A 17,500-nucleotide genomic window follows, 5' to 3' on the forward strand; every position below is an offset into this window, starting at 1 on the left:
CTGGGGGTGTGTAGACTGTTGGGCATTTCTTAATAAGGAAGTTATGCAATGCCAGACATGAATGAACTATGCTTATTGCGTTTTTTGGCTTAACACACAGTGTGGAGTGGAAAATTCTAAATTTAGCACTAAGAATACCAAACGCATTCTCGCTCACTATTCGAGCTCTAGATAATCGGTAGTTAAAAACCCTTTGCTCTTCTGATATCCCCCTCCTTGCGTAAGGCTTCATGACATTTTCTGTCTGGCTAAATGCATCGTTTCCCACGAAATAATGTGGCACCAGAGTATCCCATTCTTCCACAATGGCGTCATTCACTGGGAAAGGTTTTGGCTCAGGGATGTTTAGCTGTTTGACCTCAAGTTCATGGTAGAAGACGGTGTTCCTCAGAACTCCACCATCACTAATGCGACCTTGGCAGCCAACATCAGCAAACACAAATTCTGCATTGAGCCCACGACTGCCATAAGCACAATGCTCAAGAACCCTTTGTAATTAAAATAATCGGAGCCAGTTCCTGGGGGTGTAGGATCCGGACGTGTTTCCCGTCGATAGCTCCAATACAATTCGGCAGTTGCCATCTACTATGAAAACGCTTGGCGATCTCTAACCATTCTTCCTCGGAACTTGGGCGTGTGATATATGATGCAAGGATGGTAGAAATCGCCTCACATACTCTGGGGATTATGAGAGAAAGTGTTCCTTTGTTAATCTGGAACTGGTATTGGCGACTTGTGTACGTCTCACCAGGAGCCAGAAAACAAAGCGTAACAGCAAGCTGCTCAGCTGGTGAGATGGCATTTCTCATTTTCGTGTCTCTCTTTTTCAAAAACGGGTACACACTTTGCACGAGCTCTTCAAATGTTGCAAGGTCTAAACGCAGATAATTGCTGTAGTGTTCGGGGTCTCCCTCGAAATCTTTAAGTAAACAATGAAATGCACCGTCTCTTTCCCTCGTCGAAATCCACGGCTTAACCGAGATTTTTCACTGCGACAAAGAATATTTGTGCCAATTCCTAAGCACCCGCAGCTATTTGAGTCGTCTCTACGTCCATTTCCATGTTACATTTTTATTTGCAACAATGTTGCACAATTGGAGACATGGTGCTGTCGTGCTTAGTGTTAACATAGCATGCGCTCCGTGCTAGCCGCTGACAAAAGGTCGTAAAATCTCCACAAAATCCCCAAGAAGTTGCCACGAAATCGCCATGAAATCGCAGCGAGTTTACACCGGCGATTTGGAATCGCCACAAAAATCACCGCTTAAATCGCTGCACAAATCGCCCTTGTAAACGGGCCTTAAAGCAGCTAAAACGTACATGTGTCCATAAGGCAGAGATAGCAAGTCTTTATATCACATGTATAAGGTCTGTATGTGACTATGCCATACCAGTTTTTCATTCTTTACTTCCGGAGTACTTGGTTAAAGACTTAGAGCGGGTGCAAAAGAGGGCCTTAGCAATAATTTGTCCAAATCAAACTTACTCAGACGCTCTTTTATCCATAAATTTAGACTCATTAGAGCAGCATCACCATCATCTAAGCCAGTCAGAAGAAAAGGGGTTTTGTCCTGTACTTGATTCTTTTCTCTTTTACTTGTTCTTCACATCGCAATGTGATGTACTGGACAGAAGAACACAACAGTATACTTTGCAGAGACATTTTATTTCAAAACCCCTGTAAGTACAAAAAGGGGTCTCCCCAACGGAGTGAAACCTGGAGGAAAATTGCAGATATTCTGAACAAATGTGCTACCCCCCAGCTTAATGTTGGCCACAGGGCCATCCGGGACCACATCAACGTCTTGGTAATTAAACAAGTGTAACAATTAAATTAGAGATGAAGAAAGGGCATCTGGAATATCCCCGGATGAGACGAGTGAATTAGCTGAGCTGATACAGCAAATTATTGCTCTAGAAGAGAGTGCTAGTACAGATACATGTATTATGGATAAAGCTGACAGAGCTAAAGCAGAAGATGTTAGAATGAAAGCTATGGAAAGGCTTTCCCAAACCAAAAAAGGGAATCAGAAGAAGAAGGTGAGGACAAACCAAACCCAAGAAGAAGAACAACTGGAGATAACATTGAGTATCTAAAGGAAAGGGCACAAAAGAATGCCGAAATGAGATAAACTTCATCTGGAAAAGAAAGGCAGCAACAACAAGCAGACATGCTGAAGGTTATGCACCAGCAACAATTGCAATTCCAGCAGCAAAAGCAGCAGTTTCAGCAACAACAAACGCTTATGAAGCAGCAGTTCATGGGCATCATCATTTTTCAACTATGTTCAAGGCTGACAAACTGGTTAATCAGTGCTAATTAATTCTCATTAAATGAGCCTTAAAAGTTTAATGTAAAACTTTGAGGATCATTTGCCACCCCTTTCTTTACACTTGCTATCTTTGGAATTACCTTAGACTACAAAACTGGTTTAACGTAAATATATTGATAAGTGTTTCTGTTAAAAGGCTAGTTTTTTAGCTGAAGTAATCAGCCAGTGATGATGGCTCGAGTCCAAAGTAATCAGCAGTTGTATTTGAGAAAAGACATGCCAAGGCATTTTTGCAGAAGTACACAAACAGTGTTCATTTTTCCTACAAGGCTAAGGCCTATTTTGAGATATTTTTTATAGTAAATTAAGTCAAAATAGTTGACGATGTCTCCAAACAACCATTCCACAATCGTACGCACTGAACTCATAGATGTATTAATTAAACTCTTCCATTTGTCTGGTTACGACTCCATGTCTGAAGGGACATTGCAGATGGATAAGCTGGGGTATGTGGGATCCCCACAGATGCCCATCTCTTGTGCAGTAGGGAAAAAGGCAAACTGTGTCAGGTCAGCATAAAGGACAGACATATCTAGCATTCTTGCATCAATGCCTTCGTTCCTATAAACAAAAGCAACCAAACAAAAATCAGTCAACAAATAAGCAAGCAGAAAAATTCTTACCTGAAGAGAGCATTGATCTTAGTCAGCTAATTAAGATGACTAGAACAACATAGGATTGACTGTTCTTGCAGTCAAGGCACTTATGACCTATAAATACGTTAAATATCGCAAAGGAATGACCAGAATAAGAGTATTTCATAGCAGAGTTCCGTGTACACAGAGCACCGTTGTTAAGGAAATATCCGAGAAATATAGGTTTTATAGCCCTGACGCCATCAACCGTCCGTCCGTACGTACGTATGCCAATGTGACCAGTGTAATGCTAGTTTACAGCATACATCTTTGATATTGGACATCCATCTTTTGATTAATTGACACCTCTCAAAACAAGATATCTGCTAACCAGTATCACATGACCATATCGTGGGCTCAAGCTTAGAGCTCACCGAGGTCAGCTGGTTTTTTTAAAGTTGACTGCTGACCAGGTACTGAATCTCGATTGGATTGCAGGCTCAACCCAGGTTAATTCACCTGAACATAAGCGAGGCTTCATTTTTCACGCGCTTTCTGTGGCTCGACGCAGCTACATGGCCATACTATATATCAACGAAAGTTCTTAGACAGTCAACGCTTTTCGTTTTCAGGTGGAAAACGGTTTGGAAGATGTTTTCTTTCTGCATTTTTCGCTGGTTTCGGTCCAGTTTGACATATCATGATATCTGTGGTCCACAGTGGTGGCTACGCAGCTATTCAAGTCAAGCATCAGCGGGATGTAAACTTAAAGCTGAGTGTTTATTTTTAATTTCCTTAGAGCTGCTTTTTTCTCTGTATTGCAATTTTTGGCATATCTTTAGAAGCTCTGATAAGGTTACATGATGCCTGGAGGACATGTCTAGAACAGAAACGAAAGGACTGAGCGAAAGAGAACGACGATGACAAAACAGAATACCAATAATACCTCATACCTAGCTCATACAAATGCTTTCCTTGGGCACTCAACCGTTTGTTATTTTTACTGATGCGTTATTTAAAGTGGATGCATATTTTCAAAAGGTAATTGGTTCTTCCTTTGTTCAGGAATGAAAATCGAAGTTTTATTGTCAACTGGAATTAAATAACAATTATCTGTACTCTTTTGGACATAAAGAAAAATTTGATTTGTTTGTTTGTTTTGCTCTAAAATGTGATCGAACAAGTGTTTTTTTTTCCGTTTGCCCAACTGGTTTTTGTTGTGCCTCGACAGTGACAAGAAAATTTTCCCCTTATGTTATAAACACATAATCACAATGAGTTCTCGTAAAATTTGGGAGGAATCTCATTAGTTTGTGTTTTCAGAAGTTTGTTTAAAATAACTAAACGTTATTTAAGTGTTGGAGCAGATCTTGTTTGAAGTTCGTCCTTTCTTGGTTGCCGTATTTTGCCGATCCTTGTTCCAAGCCAACCCTGGGTGTTTCAATGAAATACAACAAAATGTGAATGATCTCGTTTTCAGAGATAAAGTGGAATAAAGTACTTCAGTAAAACTCTTCTTTGACCTTGAACTAAAAAAGCTTTTTTTTATGGCTTCTAATTTCAGCATGATTCCTATTCACTGGCTATTGACAGTTGACTCTGAAATGGCTTTTTTCCTTTTCCATTCACTCAGTGAGGGTGTGCTTGTTTTCTTTTAAAACTCATGCGATTCAAGAAAAATTCATTGCCAAACTGGTGAATTCCAAAGTAGATTTCAGTGGAAAAACTCATCGCCTCGTGATTCATATGATATCGGTTTGTAACGTAAAATTTACTGTAGAATTCACTGGTTATGCAATGAATTTTTCTATAGAAGAAAGCAAAGATTTAATTATTAAAGCAGCAACGGGAAACATCAAAACGCAGACAATTCGAAACCTTTTATTTTCACTAACCCTACAGGCAGTAAGAATAAATAACCAGAGAGCTCCGCTTTTAGGCTTGGCTAAATCTATATATTAGTTGATATGTTAATTCTTACATCCTCTACGTAAGTGGTTGTATTTCTCTTGCTTTAGTGTTTGCTCTTTGATCTTTCCTACTTGACACAATGTTTCTTCCATCAGTGTCCATGCGTTATGTTCTTTTCCCTGCACCGCTGTATCGATCTTGTTACTGCATCTACAAGCAATTGCAAAAAGGTTGAGACACTGAATGGAAAATCCACCTCTTCTTCTTAAAACCCCTCTTCTAGTTCATAAGAAAAGGATGAATGCCCCTCCCTCCCCCATCCCCTTTTTCAATGTTGATACCCTTTACTCTGAGTGCCAAGTGGAAATGGAAACAACTTTGCTTGGGGGGAAGGGGGGTTGGAGATGCGCTGACTTGAATGACACGCATTGTACAGTTATCAACAGTGAGTGTCTCAACTCTTTTTGCAACTGCTTGTCTCGATGGTTGTCGCGTGTAATTCATCATTGCGACTAAACGGAACAGTCAATAGGTTCAGCAAAGGAATCAATGGAAAGCAGAAAAAAGGAGCTTGAACTGGAATAGGCATTACGGCGTTCTAATTGGGTTCTAATTGATGAAAATGAACTTGAAAATTAGTGCAAATTACCCATTTCTATTTATAACGTTACATACACTGTTTTGTCGAGTAAGCGCGGACAAAGTTTCTGTTTTGCAATGATTTTGCTGATTTCATCTGTCAAAAGTTTCCCAAAATGTTTAGGTGAGGTGCAAAGAGTCATTGCAAATTCCAAGATAATTGTCCAGTACTGAACTCTTTCAAAGCACATAGGGTGTTGAATAGTGCAGGTGCAAATTATTTGCAATACCGGTTCCCAGTTGCCATATTATAAATCCGATTGAGAACGTGTTCAATTTAGCAGAACAGGAGTTTCAGCGTCAAGCGATACAGAATACCTACGAGACTTATCAACAGTTTGCTGAAATAGTGTAATGTACACTTTACGCCATGAGCGGTGACACTGTTATTGATAATATAATCGCTTCAATGAACAAGCGCTCAAAGGTTTAAAATTCACGATAATGGTCAGCGAACGAAATGCTGAAAAGCTGTTATTCCTTGTAACAGTTATAAATCTCTACAATAAAAGTAAAGGACGGTTCAAAACAAAGAAATAAACAGGTTACGGAATGATAAGCTTGTCAGTCTTTTATTACCTTAATAATACGTCACCATGTCAACGCGAACATCATAACAAGCACAAACACATTTTCGTCCAAAAAAAAGGCAACCTTTTCCCTTTTCGACATGCAACACATGCAAGTGGCGAGAAAAACAACCTGAGATAGACTTTTCATGATTACAAAAGCAACAGGCAGTTAAAAGAAATTTTCGCAACGGTCTTCATAATTCCAACAGTCTACACTCAAAAAACATTAAGAAGTAGATAAGATTTCATTAATTCTACTGTAGACCATAGACCGTTGACCGATGACACAACAATTGCATTACCTGTGCCTGACGCCATGGCCAGTAACAGAAAACCGTTAACTTATTCTAAAACAAAACTTGCGAAACATTTTGCACATTTCCGAATCTCGTTTAAAACTTAGTGTTCTGGAATTTCAACCCACTGAAATACATTAGCTTACTATTGACTGAACAGACACGCGTTCGTATGAAATTCGACCCCACCTCACGGCTAACTGAAAACCACAGACTGTCACTGGAAATATTTTCAAATTAAAAACGGATTCCACTGCAAATTGCAGTGAAAGACTAAATTTCCGCAAAGAAGTTCGTCCTGTTAGCGCACAGCAGAACAAGCACAACACTCATTTCCCTGCGTACCATTTACGTAAACAAACTGTGATCGGTACAATCTACGCACGCTTATCGTGTGCGCTCTGATTTCAACTGACTTCTTACAAGGTATTGACAATTTCAACACCAAATTTGACATCCAACCAACCCAAAACTGTGCTTGTTGCCGTCAGAAAATGTGTTCATGACTACCTGAAGCGTGCAAGAGGTGAACACCCAATTTCGTCCTAAATGATTGCCAATTATAGCACTTTCAGCACACCTCAAAAAAACACATTTTCAGACACCATTCCTCACTACGCAAACCTATCCAAACTAAACAAAGTTCTCTTCAAAGCTTACAATACAACTGTCATATATGCAAGGTCTCGCCCCAAAAAACAAATAGACAACCCGGCAATACGGAGGTAAAACAACTAGACAAGCAATTGCAAAAAGGTTGAGACACTGAATGGAAAATCCACCTCTTCTTCATAAAACCCCTCTTCTAGTTCTTAAGAAAAGGATGAATGCCCCTCCCTCCCCCATCTCCTTTTTCAATGTTGATATCTTTTAGTCTGAGTGCCAAGTGGAAATGGAAACAACTTTGCTTGGGGGGAAGGGGGGTTGGAGATGCGCTGACTTGAATGACACACATTGTACGGTTATCAACAGTGAGTGTCTCAACTCTTTGCTTTGCTCATGCGATTTTCATATTTCTTCATCTCGCTACCGTTCTCGTCCTTTTGACGACGTGAAATCAACTGTTTTGCCGTTTGTGTGGATGACGAGAGCACATGATGACAAATTTTCATATTTCTCCTCTTGTCTCTGAAGCGCTGATTCCAATTTAATTCCAGGATACTTAGAACACATTTTGCAAGTGTAGTGACTTGGAATAATTGAAGAATGATTGCAGCAATGCGAAGTTAAAAGTTCAGATCACCATATCACTGTTGTCGACACCGTCTTTGCACTGCTGACACCCTTGGGACCGCAAATTTGTGTCCTCAATAACAAGAGGCCGTATTAAAGTTATTAAAGAAGAACTGAAGCCAAAAATCAAGTAGCTTTTTGTCACGTCATTTCAACAACTATGCATTGTTAAACAATTTGTCATACTTTTTTCCTTCTCAAACGAAATGTAGCACGCATAAAATCAAGCTTTTCAGGCGATAGTTGGCTCAAAATTCGGCTATGGTACGGAGGCGCAGAACTCCCGTGCCAGCGGTTCTTTTATAACTTTGTGACGTATGATATGGGGAAGAAGTGAAGTGCCGTGTAGTGCGAGGACCCAGTATGAGTTGACATTGTGCGTCTTTCTGAGCACGGGTTAGCTAGAGTTTTGGAAAATTGAAGGAGAATACGAGCAAGCTGTTTTTGTTACCCAGAGTGCTACCTTGTTAAGTTCTGTGAAATCGCCGTAGACATCTCTGCCTTCTCTAAAACTGCGGTAAGCACAACGCGAGTCGCCAATCGCTCGTCAATGTAAACATTTTTTGTACTCTAGTTGTAGCAGTGGTTTTTCCACTTCGAAGACACTTTTTTGACGGACATCATGTGTAAACTTCGGCAAGCGATCATGGTCGTACAGTGCATCTACTCTTAAGGTGATGTTTTCTGTGATGGAATGGGTGTAAACTTATTCTTGTGGGTTATTCAATCGGATGTCACTTTTGACAAGATTCCGAAGGAAGATTAGTGTTGTAAGTAGCCATAATTGGCAATAAAATTGAAAATCTGCCATGGAATTTGGCTTATGACTTTCTTTGTAGAAAACAATGTGGTCTTTTCCTACCAACCTCGTATAAATGCAGAATTCGAATCCTTTAGCCGTGCAATATCAATACTCTCTGGAAAGATACAGTTCAATATTTCAAGTGTTTGTTGATAAAATGGTTTACTGTGCGGCGTTCGATTGCAACAACGACTCAAGAAAGACAACTGGTATATCCTATCATTGCTTTCCAAAAGACCCATCTCTGAGAGAACAGTGGCTCGCGAAAATCTCTCGCGCTGACCTCATCGTTTCAAAGAGCACCAGGTTGTGTTCCGGACATTTCACACCTGACTGCTACGAGCGTGACCTCCAGGCAGAACTCCTTGGTTCGAAAAAGCGAGCATCTCTGAAAGCCGATGCTGTTCCATCGATATTCTCTCATCGACCCGCTCCGAAAAAGCCTCGCTTATCGTCCGAGAACCATGCCCTTGAAAAAGCAAGGCAAGAGGTGAGAGTTTGAAATGTAATAGAAAACGAGCTATCAAAAACCTAAACAAGCTTTCCTATTATCATACTAACTATCAAGACCATTTTACGTCCGAAGAGTTTATCCCTGTGGTACTCATACAGACATGCATACTCACATTGAAAATTGACTTAACAGACATAGCAATTCTCATGTATAAATATAATATACACACAGCATCGCTGTTAATAAGCTAAAATTAAGGTATTTTTATTCTGAACACTACAACTTTTAATACATGTCTATAAATATATTGTTCTGGTTTGCAGTACATTGCATCTGTCACCAATTCAACTGCTCAAATTAATGAAGAAGCAAGTACTTCTCATCATCCCCCAGATTCTAGCAAAGTGAGTGAACAAGCAAGTACCTCTTCACTACACGATCAGTTCTTGAATTTTCACCCAGACACCATGCAAGTGGAATCACAATCAATTCAAGTCAATTTGCCATACAAGGGTGTTGATTTTGGATGCCAGGTTAATACACGTGGTGCCCCATTAATGATAAAATCAGCTGACACCCAGACCCCACGGGTTTGTAGTTCTCACACAGGCACTCAATTTGAGGAAAGTGACATTCCTGAAGAGAAAGGTACCATTGCTGAAGAAGCTGTTGGCACTCTCTCACCTGAAGTGTCTCCACAAAAGGATGGTACTTACCTCCCGTCAACATCTGGTGAAATGTCAGATGACTCCAACTTAGAATCAGACCATGAAGATGAAAAACCAAAAGTTTTAAACCCACAGGATGATACTAAGTTTATTGTCTTTAAGCAGGAATTGTTTAAGCTTTTCAAGCGATGCCCTGAGTGCGGTGCCCAAGTTATTCAGACAGACCAGTCTACACAAGGAACTCAATTATTTGTGACCCTCGTATGCATTAATAATCATACCTTTTCCTGGCAAAGCCAGCCCATGCTTGAACGAATGGCAGCTGGAAACTTACTGCTGTCATCCTCTATTTTGCTTAGTGGTTCTACTTACACTAGAGTAGCTTCTCTGGCAGACATCCTCAATTTGAAGTTTTTTAGTGAGAATACCTTTTATACTATTCAAAATAAATACCTATTTCCTGTAATTAATGAATTTTGGAAGAGGGAGCAAAATTCTATAATTTCTGGACTAGCAGGCCAAGATTTGTGGCTTTCAGGGGACGGGCGCTGTGACAGTCCTGGTCATAATGCAAAATATGGCACATATACGATGATTGATCAGCAAACTGACAAGATTGTTGACTTTCAGATTGTTCAAGTAACTAAAGTGAACAACAGCAATGCAATGGAAAGGGAGGGATTTAAACGCTGCATGGATAATATAAAAACAAAGGGGGGCAACATTAAGGTTATCGCCACTGATCGCCATGTTGGTATCAGAGCTGACCTAAAAAGAAATTACTCTGAGGTTGATCACCAATTTGATGTTTGGCACTTGTCCAAAAGTATAACAAAAAAACTTATGGAGAAAGCCAAAAAGAAGGACTGTAGTGACCTGTCTGCATGGATTAAGTCAATATCAAATCATCTTTGGTGGTGTGCAGAAACATGTGAGGGAGACAATGACTTGTTGCGGGAGAAGTGGTTATCCATAGTCCATCACACTGCTAACATCCACTCCTGGAATTCTGCAGACTTGTATCACCAATGTGCTCACCCACCTATCCCTCGAAATGGAAAGAGGTGGCTACGGCCTGGCTCCCCAGCTCATGAAGCACTCAAGGAGGTTGTTTTTGATAAAACCCTTGTGAAAGACATCCAGCAGTTGACCTTGTGCTGTCATACAGGAAGTTTGGAAGTGTACCACAGTGTCCAAACCAAGTATGTCCCTAAACGTCAGCACTTCTCCTATGAGGGTATGGTCGCACGTACCCAGCTGTCTGCCCTAGACCACAATGCCAACACAGGAAGACAACATGCCACTGCATCAAAAGGTGCCAACCAAGGAGAACTCCAGTACAAGGTGGTCTTTCCAAAACATACCAAGGAGTGGGTGGCAAAACCAATTTTAGAAAAGACAAACAGAGATCACCTCAGGCCAATGTTAAATGCTATTATTGCCAGAAAAAATCAGAAACCGCACGAAAGGAGTGCACCGCCTGCAGCCCCGCACATCCCCCGAAATATTGCTAGCAAACCTAGGCCTGCTAAAGACGAAGTCATCACAAAGCATACATCAAGATTTGGAAACACTTAAATTACTCACACATACAGGAGTGGTTGAAAAAGTCTACGTTCATTAGAAATCGTTTTTTGTCTGGTGTATTGTTGAAAAAGTCTAACAAGAAAAAATACCTTAACACCATTTCATATGGTAAAAGCAAAAGGGAGAAAATGAAAATATAACTGTACCACATAACTTGTATTTTAGCAAAGTTTTAAGACGTATCACGATCAATTAATTATTTCCTGTTGAAGACAATAATTTTGCAAATGACAGGTATGATTGCGAGCACAATAGTTCATGTGATGTATGAATTATTTTGTGAAACAATGATATATATATTAATAGAATAATTAATTAATAACGACAAAGGAATAAATAATTTTTAATGTTCAGAGCGAGTCATAATTCCAGATCTGCTTCTCTAAATCCTGTGTATGCATCGCTTTCTTCAGGGAATTCTTTCCTTATTGTTTTGACGACGCATGCTGGAATGATCCTTCGTCTCTTTTTGCCAAGCACACCATGAACCCACCAGGTAAACTGCCTGTATGCTGCTAAGCGCCATGTCCTAAAATAAAATAATCACAAAAAGCGCTGGGTTAAATTCTTTAACAATGAAAACATTTCAATTAATGATTCTCAGAGTTAACAAGGAGCTTACTTGTTTCCTATAGGGTCTGGAATTGGATTAAGGCGAGCATGGTGAATGGCAACAAGTGCGGTCTGCAATACATCAGTGTCAAGGCACACGATCCTAAATTTGCTGTGATTTGTAATACATGTGACACCTATCAGTAGAACAACAGTATAATATTGAATAAGCTCTCTAACGTGTGGGCCTGCCTTATTGATCGATCGTCAAAGTCATAGCCTCTAAACACACAAGCACTCGCGAGCAAGAGTTCATAAATGGCTGCCTCACTCAATTAAAAAATAGGCCAATTGGCTATTCTTACGAGACCCGTACACCGACCAATATTTGCTATTCACACGGGAGTCTTCTTTGAACGATTATGAACGAAACAGCCTCGTCGTTATTGAAAGCTAGCCGTTGTAAAATGGGTGCTGAGACTTAAATACTGTTTATCAGTGCTAGTTACAATTTAAAACTGGTACTTAGACTTAAAATACAAGAAACAAAAGGCAGGTCATATGGCCAGTGACATCGAACGAAGGAGGTATTTCATGAAATTAAACAAGCATCGATGTCGTTGTTTGATAACTGAACTATATACAAAAGATCAATTAAAGACCAGGTAACACTTCCCGAGTGTTATTGACCCTGTAATAATCCGACTTCCGTATGAATAACAAATAGAATTCGGTGTACGGGTCCCGTACGAATAGGCAATTTCTAAAAAATGATAATAACTGTACTAGCCTTAAAGCATAAAAGTACCGAACACAAACCTGACTCGTCAAACTTTTGATTTAACTCCTCGAGCTCTTGGCAGCAATAGCATTCGTCAGCTGTCGGCATCGAAATGCACTCACCGCAAATGCACCATTCGGTGTTCCCGGTTCTCATGCTTGATGTGCACGCTTCTGGGGAATCCTCACCTTCATCATCATCCGATTGAATGGGTTCTTCCCCTGGGGGATACACGTTGGCTCGAACTGAAAAGGCTCCACTCCGCTCATAATAAAATAAGTACCTCGATAAACGCCACAAAATTACAAGCTTGGTATGTTTATTTCCATCCCTGATCGTCCCCATATCATACGTCACAACTCTGTATTAGAAACTGCTGACCTGTAATTGACGCCCACGGTTTCAGCGGCCAAAACGGGCAAAAATGCCATCTTCAAACTCGTATTTCTCTTAAGTAAAAAGCAATTGGTACAAATAATGTAGCGAATCTTGTTTTTTACTACGTAGTCTTTCATATGACATTAACTTGATTTTTGGCTTCAGTTCCCCTTTAAGTGAAAATTCTCACCCCCACCCCCACCCCCCAAACCTCAATGTTTTTCAATACAAATGGCTTTTTTCGTCCTGAATTGAAGTGAAGAAAACCATAGTAGAGGTCTCTAGCAGCAAAACAGTGTTATCCATAAGAACAATTGTGCCCTTTACCCACGAAATATGATCAGCAAAAAGGAAATAGCAAGGAAATACAAATCTTTTTAACCAAAAGACCAATTTTACATAAGCATCTGCAGCGCTTGAAGATGAAATTCTGCTTGGTTATGAAAATCACAGTAACGAAACAGACAGGGTGACCTCATGAGGCGTGTTGAAGTTTCCACAAACGTAAAGAAATCAACATTTGTTACGACTTGTGGAAGTGAACGGTAACTGATCATTGACTGCAAGAAAAGAACTTCTGTGTTCTACCAGGTGAGTCAAGGTGAAGGCTTATTTAATCATAAGAAACAGTTTTATCTAACTGGCCCCAGTTGTTCAAATGATGGATAGCGCTATCCGCTGGATAAATCACTATCCAGTAGATAAGTAATAGCGGATTCAATTGCGCTATCCATTGGATAGTGATTTATCCGGTGGATAGCGTTATCCACCTTTTGAACAACTGGGCCTGGACTTCAAGTACTTCTAAACAGCCAATATACGAGACTAAAAAAAGCAGACAATAATAATATTAACAATAACGACAATGATGAGAAATAAAAAGATAAATAAATGTAAGAAAAAAATTGTTATAGATGAAAGATAAGACTGCCTTTTCTGTCAAACGTTTTTGTAAAAAAAATGCAGACCTAAAACTAACATAATCATAAAAATTGAAACTTTCCTGGTGGCTATCGGAAGACTGGTTTCAGAAACTTTAATTTCAGCTCGAACTAGAGTGGATAATAAGTGAAAACTAGTGCCAAGATAATAACGAATATGGCATTCAACCCACGCCAATCTGTCCACATCTGCTCGTTGAGCACAGCACCCTGACCGATTACTTTTTCCCTTTTTACATGGTACTTCAGACACGCCCGTGCCGATTCAGCCTCCTGCATGTGGAAAAACTATTCTGGTGGACCACTGTTCTATGTTTAGTTACGTTGGGGACATACAGATGTAACTTTCTGTATGCCTCCCAGTCGTCGATGTGTATTTCAGACCCAGGCAGGAGCACCCTCCGAATAATTTGCGTCGACCTGGCGCGGTCTCTTCTTCTGACAACCCCGAAGTAACCACAGCACGGATGGTGTTGCATAGAGAGTGTATCTAATTGTTGAGGGTCGAGAGTCGAGGGTAAAATGTCAAGAGTCGAGCGTAAAATATATAAAAATATAGTGAAAAATAAAAATAAAAAATCAAAAAGTAAAAGTATAGTATATATGAAATAAATTACTGAAAACATCCAGACAAAATTTTCTTTTGCCAGCTTTGCTCCTTTTTCAGTAAAGGGTTGCGTGACACGGCCAAATGACTTCCCGCTCCTTATATTCTTGGGATTTGGGGAGGTCTCTCTTCTGTCAGCGCTGTCTCTACTGTCACGCAAACGTAAACTCTTATCAGAGGAAACATGCATGCGATATTCACGATATTATCTCCATCATAACATAATTATAAACCATTAACTATCTTTATTTTCATTGTTTTCATGCTTTGTTCTAATACTCGCCAAGCAAACAAAATTAAAGTAAACACAGTGGATTGAAATAGGGTTATGTGACGTACTAAGGAATAGGGGATGGCATGTCTGTTATCTTACCTTAGCCTTCAATGCCTTTCTGTTTGTTCATTGACTGCCCAAGATAACATTGAATACATTCAAACAGTTCTCTCTAGTTTATTTGGTATTTATTGGAAGCTGTGCAATGCTAGACCACCAGCTCTAAGGCAGGGTGCAACTGTTAATGGAGTTTATTTATACGACCAAAACGTTGTGTTACAAGTATATAACAAGTATATAAAACAGACATTGTCACCGCTGTCACGCAAATTTAAGTTTCAGATTATTGCACACAACCACCGATTTTGCTCAAATTACGTCTTTTTTTTGCTCGCCAAACAAATAAAGTAACCGTTAAGCCAGTGGGCTGATTTTGGGTTGGGTGGTGCGATCTTCTATAGACTTTTTCTTATTTTCGTGGCTCAAATCGTGTAGATGTGATAAGTGATAACAAAGTTTATCAAGATAGGCGTAACATTAGGAGGTTGCCTATTTACCGAGTTAGGATTTCGAGTTGGATTTCTAGCTGGATTTTCGAGTTAGGATTTTTTGCCCTGATTTTTTTGGCGGTTTTTTTTTCGGTGGGGTTTCCAATAAATTTTCAGTGGTTTTACACGACGTACTTTGTCAGTGGTGTTGCATATCGTCTCGAGGTCTTTTCAAGATAGTATTTCATTCCTAATTGTACTTTTGACTGCAAATAATAGCTGACACTTCAATGAATGCTTTTAGTTATGAATTATTCATTAACTTTCGACTGTCTGTTCATTTGTGTGTCTAATCGGTCAGGGTTTTAACCATTAAAATTTTTCATGAAATAATGTTTCATTTCAAGAGAATTATACACCAGACAAAACCTATACGTGATCCCAGAAATGTTACCTGGCGAATTTTCTTTACAGAAGTATGTGATATATCCAGGACCGGGTGGAAATGACAAATATGGAAAGGCAGAAGAAATATTTTGAGCCATTTTTTGCGAGTCAATGTAACAAGGTGTAAATTATCTCTGTCCCAGCGTATCTGATTTTCTAATACCATCAGAATTGGCAATTCTGATCCCAGATCCAGAGTAACAATAAACAGTAACCTAGTAGTAATCAAAGATTAGGAGTGTTTTCTCCGCCTGTGACAATAGTTGTCTGTTGCTGAAATGATTATTGTGAACGGTTGAAGTTTTACAGACATATAACATACTGACAAAGTCCACTATTGTTCTGTGGATTTTGCTTTCCTTGCTTTAATGCAATTTGATATTAACTTTGATGGCACGTTGCGTGACCGCTCCAGTTTCGGTAAACTAGCAAATTCATGTTATTAAAAGGTCTCATTTTCACTTTTACTGGTAATGTTTAAGCATAAAGGCTGATTTTTAAAAAGAATATCAGCCAACAACTGTAACGATTGCTCTCACGTTTCCGTTTATCCCTGGTTTATTTTGACAAACTCCCGGACAAACACCGTACAACTGGCAATAATAATTACTTCTGCTGATGAATAAAAATAAGTCAGCACATGTGGAGAAATAATGGACACGCAAGCGCAAAAGAGACCTAATTAGTATTGCATAATCCAGAAAACATGGCGATTTTCATCATAGGAATTGTATGGAACAAAACACGAAAGTCGTTCTCACCTCTTAAGGAAACAGAAATTGTTCAAAGTTTCATCTCGCCGGCATTCAATATCGCTATACCCAACACTTCCCACAAAAATTAAGGCAAGGTAACTTTTAATGGGTACGGTTTTGTGCTTGACAGCAAATTATTTGGATTCCGTAAGAAGGCCCTCACGGCGTCTCTAATTTCTCGCAGGAACGTTGTAATGTAGTCTGATTTCTAGCGATAGACGACGACATATCCAGAAAGTTGCATCTGCTTTCTCCTTACAAAACAATGTTCTTTAAGGAACAACTAGCACAAATCCATCAAAATAAATATCTGGCACGGTTTTGCCACTTGTTTTTGCTTAAAGTTTGGGTAAAAATATTCCCTCCAAGCTGTGACACCAAACGAAAGTCCGACAAAGAAAGGCATTAGTCTACTGCTTTTCACTGCCATGTTGGCTTTCAAAATAACTTTGTAACCGCTTCTTTTTGGTTTCTAGGCATCAAAAAAGGCTGTAAATAACAAAAACCGAGTAAAACTGGGGAAAATAAACACAAAAATACAAAAAAATTGGCTGGAGGAAAGCGCGTAGAGCGTAACTGATGTAAATAGTTCTTCTAAATGCTGTAAAGATTCCCGGTCAAAGATGTCAGATATTTCTCCCACTCTTGAAAATACTGATCTCCTGATTAATGGCAGAATACCGTTAAACAAGTTAAATTATGTAGCAGAAAAGGCAGTCTCTGCGGATCAAGTTTTGTACAATTTGGCGATCCGAAACAGGCTCCTTATTCGCTGGTCACGCGTTCATGATCAAACCAACAAAGTGGAATACCAGGCGATACCAAACGCAGCCATAAAATTAAATACCTGCTCGGAAAGAACGAAAGAATGACTGAAATGGCATTGATGGCGAACCCAACAACAGCAGAAAAAGTTAAACAAAAAGGGGTCCAAGTTGCACCATGACAACTTCCTGAATGATTGGACAAGAATCCCCGTCCTTGCAAGTGATGTCATCACAGCATCCGCAATGGAAGAGAAAATTTCACGCTTTGAGGAAAAGCTGCAAGACATGGAAAGACAATTTGACCTCCTGAATGTTGAGATAGAAGAATGGAGAGCAAAATATGCACATTTGGAGGTAGAAAAAGAGAGGCTTTTTCAAGAGGTTGAAAAAGAACTTTCTTTGCCTGCAGAAAAAGAAAAATCACTTGCAAAAGAGGTCGA

General features: G+C 39.6%; 2 protein-coding genes and 1 pseudogene across 2 annotated transcripts in view; 2 read left to right on the plus strand and 1 right to left on the minus strand.

Annotated features, from left to right (window-relative positions):
* Positions 1–8,518: 8,518 nt before the first annotated feature.
* Positions 8,519–11,061, plus strand: LOC138037935 (uncharacterized). The gene is made up of 2 exons (XM_068883772.1): positions 8,519–8,851; positions 9,139–11,061. The coding sequence occupies exons 1-2, from the start codon at positions 8,519–8,521 to the stop codon at positions 11,059–11,061; spliced, it is 2,256 nt and encodes a 751-aa protein (XP_068739873.1).
* Positions 11,062–11,393: 332 nt separating this feature from the next.
* On the minus strand, positions 11,394–12,672 carry LOC138037937 (P2X purinoceptor 7-like; annotated as a pseudogene).
* A 4,631-nt stretch (positions 12,673–17,303) lies between these two features.
* The window catches only part of LOC138037196 (uncharacterized), a 363-nt gene continuing 166 nt past the window's right edge, over positions 17,304–17,500 (plus strand). The window contains exon 1 of the mRNA XM_068883176.1: positions 17,304–17,500. This exon is cut by the window's right edge and continues 166 nt beyond it. Coding sequence (XP_068739277.1) covers positions 17,304–17,500 — 197 coding nt within the window.

This window comes from Montipora capricornis, chromosome 2 (assembly GCF_036669925.1).
Source record: "Montipora capricornis isolate CH-2021 chromosome 2, ASM3666992v2, whole genome shotgun sequence".
NCBI lineage: Eukaryota > Metazoa > Cnidaria > Anthozoa > Scleractinia > Acroporidae > Montipora > Montipora capricornis.

What these genes read in the sequence shown, in the direction of transcription:
- LOC138037935 (XM_068883772.1), top strand. Translation starts at nt 8,519, where the DNA reads ATGGTTTACTGTGCGGCGTTCGATTGCAACAACGACTCAAGAAAGACA. An exon ending in TTGAAAAAGCAAGGCAAGAG is followed by an intron (nt 8,852 to 9,138) that starts GTGAGAGTTTGA and finishes TCTGGTTTGCAG; the next exon opens with TACATTGCATCTGTCACCAA.